Consider the following 5,478-nt stretch of genomic DNA (forward strand, 5'->3'; position numbering starts at 1 on the left):
CAACATTTTCACTTCATATAAAAGGGTAGAAACTCTTATATGTAAAGAAAAAATGTTTAAAAATAAGTAAAAGTAGAGCACAGCGGCGATCAAGACTGAAAGACAGAATCCGAGCGCAGAGCCTCCCGGCATACCTACGTCATGCATCTCGGGAGGCTCTGGCTGCTTTTTTTGCACATGCCTGATCACGGACATGCGCAGAAGGGGAAAGAGATTCTGATCTCACATATGTGCAGCGAAGAGGACGAAAGAAAATTTTGAAGATGGCAGCGCCGGGATGAAGAGGAATTTTATGACAATGTGGAACTGGATCAAGGGATCCAGCACCATCAGGGGTTCTGTGGGAGTAATGTTTTTATTTTCAGTTTAGTTTCGCTTTAATGAAGTTGAGTGAACAAGAAAATACCTACTACCTGCTTAACTTGGTTGAAAGAAAAACTATTTCTAGCAGAGTGAAAGCCATGTTTCTGCTGTAACTGCTCAATGATGCTCGGGTGAAAGGAAAAAGAGAATGGGAAGTGAGGCAGGGATAGTGGATGAGGTCTACCTCAGGAAACCTCAATGGTTGTTATGAACAATAGGGGCAGAAAACGGCAATAGTGGGCTGCGGGAATAGAGATCAAGGAGCTGGATTCAAAAACGGGTGATAGGTTAAAAAAATGCTAGAAATTCTACAGATCTTTACTTCTACAGATCAGCTACCTAAGCATTCAGATGTCAGAGGTGCTTAATGGTTTATTAATATACATACAATGTTCCATCAGAAACAAAATACTGATCACATACCCCAGACTCCGGTGGGGGTTCCGGTTTGCTTGTTCTGGGTAACTTGCTTCCAAGGCTCAGGATTTAAAGATGGCTGCAGGGAAAAAAAAATATTTTAAAATATATTAAAAAGCAGATGAACACAGTAGATATGAACGCACATACTGTTAATGAGGACAGGAGTAAGATGCATACCCAATTGCAGTCTAATGCTATGTCACAATAGTAACCTTGTAGCTAGTAGAAGCTCACTCGTGGCAGGAAGACAAATATACCACTTACCAGCTTCTAATAATATTAAACAGGATTTATATAGCGCCTACATATTACACAGCGCTGTACACTAAATAGGGGTGGCAAATGACAGACAGAGGTGGGGAAGCAGCATACAATAGGAGGGACACAAAAATACGACAAAATCTGTGAAACACGTCAAACAATTATGGTTATGATCAATTGTTAAACCTCTTTGTATAGATATGCATCTATATGATCTCTTGAAATGAAATATTTAGAATTTGGAGGCTTTTGATATGATTCAAAACTTTTCACTTTGTGTAATAATAATAATAATAATAATAATAATAATTATTATTACTAACAAACAGGATTTATATAGCTCCAACATTTTAAGCAGCGCTGTACAATAAATAGGGGATGTAAATGACAGACAGATACAGTGAGACAGGAGGAGGAGAGGACCCTGCCCCGAAGAGCTTACAATAGGCGAAATCCTGCAAATAAACCTCAAAAAAATACTTACAAAGTCCTCCTCTTCAAACTGTGGTTTTTTCTTGTCCGCGTTCTTTTCCTCTCGGGTCTCGGCCGACTGCTTTTCCTGCATGGAAGCGTTCTTACGAGAGAGGTTGTTGCTGTTGCGGTGACGATGGCTGGATCCGCCTGTCCCGCTGCTCCCGTTGGCTCCTCTCTGTGAGGCGTTATCAGGCCTTTCCCGCGATCCTCCATGCCACCCCGGCTGGGAGGATTGGTTGGTGCCTTTAGAGACCCCAGAGTCCACAGAATCATGGCGAAGAAGAGATGGCTGATGCCATGAATCTCCTAGTGACAAAAAACAAACGCCATATTAGATTACAGACTTCATACTGCTCGTCAAAAATATAGAAACTGGATTTAAAGCTTAACACCAGCCAGACAGGTAAATACAAGAGAACCTGCCAAATAAAGTTAAGTACTTCTGTTCACCTGATGCTATGATTTATAAGTCTCCGTCACATTACATAGCCAGGAGGTGAACCCATTATTCAGAGCCTGCAGCTTTACAACATCCAGAGTTTCCTAAATGTTTATTATTATTATCATTATAATATAATAATAAACAGGATTTTTAGCATTTTTTTTTAGCGTTGGGTTTTGAGGGCTCTTTTAAATGTGCAGAAAGTAGGAGCAAGGATGAGGAGACCATTCCAGAGAGTTGGGGCAGCTCTAGAAAAGTCTTGGAGCCGTGCGTGTGATGAGGTTAGGAGTGAGGAAGTCATTAGAAGGTCATTGGAGGAGCAAAGAGAGCAGCTAGGGGGGAATTTGTTTTTACCAGGCCAGAAAGGTTAATGCTGAGATGCTAGAAATGTTCTCCAACTACCCAGATGAGGGGATTGGACACTCACGTTAAAAAGGGGAAGCATTTAGCATTAAACAGAGGGGAAAAATACGAATACCTTGTATAGCTTAAGTGTCTGTTTAAGTTCAGCTCAACTGTGAGTAAAACCGGTTTAGGCTCCAATCTCCTCCCTTCAGAAGTGCAGAAGGGTAACAGGGATACATTGATAAGCTTGACCCTCTCAACCACTAGGGCTCTGCTCAGATGGATGGTAGAATGGTATAGGATGCCATGATAATGCCTACATCTCTTTAAAAAAATGCCTGGGAGCAATTATTGCTTTAGGTTTACAGATTCACAGTCTGACAACAAGCTATGATGCTAAAAGCACCAATGAATGGTGCTGGTCTATCTTTCAACTCCATATTTTACACATTTTTATAGAATAGATTTCCTTGTCATGTGCTGCACCAAAAATGCACCCCCCACACCAAGGACAGGAGCTGTATTTAGTCTCAGAGGGACCTCTACGTTGCCACTCACCGCCTGTGGTACGGAGCGGTCCGTTGTTGAAGAAGCCATCGGAAGAGTTGTGTCTTCTGCGACTCACCCCCAGACGGCCCTCGCCCCGGGGAAGATGCTCGCCATGTTTCTCAACAACGCTTGCGGAGGACTACAAGCAAAAACAGAATGGAAAAATTCAGCCTTACACCAAAAAATGTCATAAAGGCATCAGTCATAAAAATATCGGGGTCATTGGCCAAGGAGAAAGCCGGCATTCTGTGAGCCCTTCTTAACCTCCCTAGTGTTATTCCAAGTGTGACTTGGGGTGGATTTTCCAGCGGTATTCCCGAGTCACATTGGGGGTCACTTTTAACTAAAAAAAAAAAAAAAAAAAAAAACAACTTACCTTGCTCCGTTGGTTCCCCCGGCATCCCGCTGGTCCCCACAGGTCCTGGGGACACGTCCTTCCTCCTCGATCTCTAGTCGGCGAATGCAGAGACAATCTCCGCGGTTTCCCGATTATGTCAGGGCAGGCGGGAAGATCGGCGGAAAATTCAAATAATTTTGTATTGGATTCAATACAAAGAAATATTCATATAATATGTATATAATTATATTATATATTATACATGCTACTGTATAATATATAACAGTTATAATACATGTTTAAATATTTTTTTTAACAGATTTTTGTGTTTTGTTATTTAAAAGTTTAATAATACATTTGTAAAATTTAATAAATATCGGTAAGTTATGCCTAAGAATTATAGCCCACAATGAAAAAGAAATTTCCATGCAAAAACTTGTTCCGCTTTTTGCATGGAAATTAGGACGGAGATAGACCGCTAGGGAGGGTAATGTGCCAGCTTCAGTCAAAACTTTTTTTTTTAGTCTGAGGTTTCCCAGATACGTGGGCACTTTAAACAGTAGAAGAAATGTACACACATGCCCATTGACTGTTAATGTAATGCTGCATTAAAAAAAGAATGGGGGCTGCCATTGCTGGGCCTCTTGTAAAAATATTAGCTGCAGTGCTTAACTCACATTTTTTTGAGCTGGGTGGGAAGAAATTGTAGTTAGGTGGCACAGCCTCTGTATTGTGCCCCAACTCTTCAGTAACCACTCAAAAACAGCCAGGTGGTCACTTGGAAAGTGCCAGGTGGTGTGCCCAGCTAAATGGAGCGGGGAGAACCCTGCAACAAGGACCCGAGAACACTGGGGGGAGAACACTGAGCTTGAGCTGCCTAGCTGTGCAGGGATATAAAAGCATCAACTTGACAGCCAGGGAAACAACATTTTCTCAGTCACCAGTAAAAGACCACATGCTTTACTTCTGACAATTATTATTATCCAGTATTTATATAGCGCTGACATATTACACAGCGCTGTACAAAGGTCATAGTCATGCCACTAGCTGTCCCTCAAAGGAGCTCACAATCCAATGTCCCTACCATAGTTATATATCTTTACCACAGTCTAAGGTCAATTTTGGGGGGAAGCCAATTAACCTAACTGCATGTTTTTGGAATGTGGGAGGAAACTCACGCAGACACGGGGAGAAACTGCAAACTCCATGCAGACAGTTTCCTGGGTGAGATTTGAATCTGGGACCGAACGCTGCAAAGGCCAGAGTGCTAACCACTGAGCCACCGTGCTGCCCAATCAATTTAAAATGTTTTTTAAGCAAATCCTGTACAGAATAAACTAAAAACAAGAAAAAGAAATCAATGGAAAAGCATGTTGCAGACAAGTTTGGGGTAAGAGCTAGCTACATGAAGCAACTACAAGTGCAGATGAACCAAACTGCTAAGTACATTTTCTCCTGCAGACTTGGTAGTTTGGAGAGTTTGCAGAGGGGATACTGAAAAAAAAATAACACGCCTTTATCATTCTGCCATTCATTTATTGAATTTTGTGTTCCAAACGAGGCAGCAAGGTGGTTCAATGGTTAGCAGTCCGGCCTTTGCAGAGCTGGGTGTCAGGTTTGAATCTCAGCCAGGACATTATCTGCATGGAGTTTGCAGGTTCTCCCTGTGTGTGTACTATGTAATATTAATATGAGTGTTTACCCACATTGGTAAATGTTTTATAGGGAGGCAAATAAATCAAAGGAGCACCTATCCTGTTATTTTACCCTTGAATTCCTAAATTCACTCCTAAAATACATTACAAAGGCCTGTAACCTTATATCTGCCTATGAACGTGCACCTAAGGCTTCATAATGCTGAGAATTGAATGGAAGTGATTGGGGGAAGATTTCAGTTTTACTTTGACCATTTAACAAAACACTACTGATTTACATTGTAAGATCTTCTAAGATTGTAAGCTCTTCGTGGCAGGGTTCTCCCCTCCCCCTGTGTCATTATCTGTATCTGTCTGTCATCTGCAACCCCTATTTAATGTACAGCGCTGCTTAATATGTTGGTGCTATATAAGTACTGTTTATTAATAATAATAATAATAATAATAATATTATTAGTGACCTATGGCGTTAAAGTGGAGAATGCTTTCCAGCAGGCCGCGTGCTCGGGCTGCTCACCTTTTATTAATGATGGTACAAATTTCCAGGTGAACAATCATTTGTTAATAGGTCTCCTAACGTGTTCAAACCCAAGAAATAAAAAATGAATACAACCATCACATCTTGGCTTAGG

At 41.3% G+C, this 5,478-nt stretch overlaps 1 protein-coding gene across 1 annotated transcript in view; it reads right to left on the minus strand.

The window, feature by feature from the left end:
• The window catches only part of GPBP1L1 (GC-rich promoter binding protein 1 like 1), a gene marked incomplete at its 5' end in the record, with an annotated part of 7,861 nt that extends 4,868 nt beyond the window's left edge, over nt 1–2,993 (minus strand). The window contains 3 exon segments of the mRNA XM_072419305.1: nt 787–859; nt 1,529–1,824; nt 2,864–2,993. Of these exon segments, the coding sequence (XP_072275406.1) occupies nt 787–859; nt 1,529–1,824; nt 2,864–2,993 (499 nt within the window).
• Nucleotides 2,994–5,478: the final 2,485 nt, after the last annotated feature.

Source organism: Pyxicephalus adspersus, chromosome 8 (genome assembly GCF_032062135.1).
Source record: "Pyxicephalus adspersus chromosome 8, UCB_Pads_2.0, whole genome shotgun sequence".
NCBI lineage: Eukaryota > Metazoa > Chordata > Amphibia > Anura > Pyxicephalidae > Pyxicephalus > Pyxicephalus adspersus.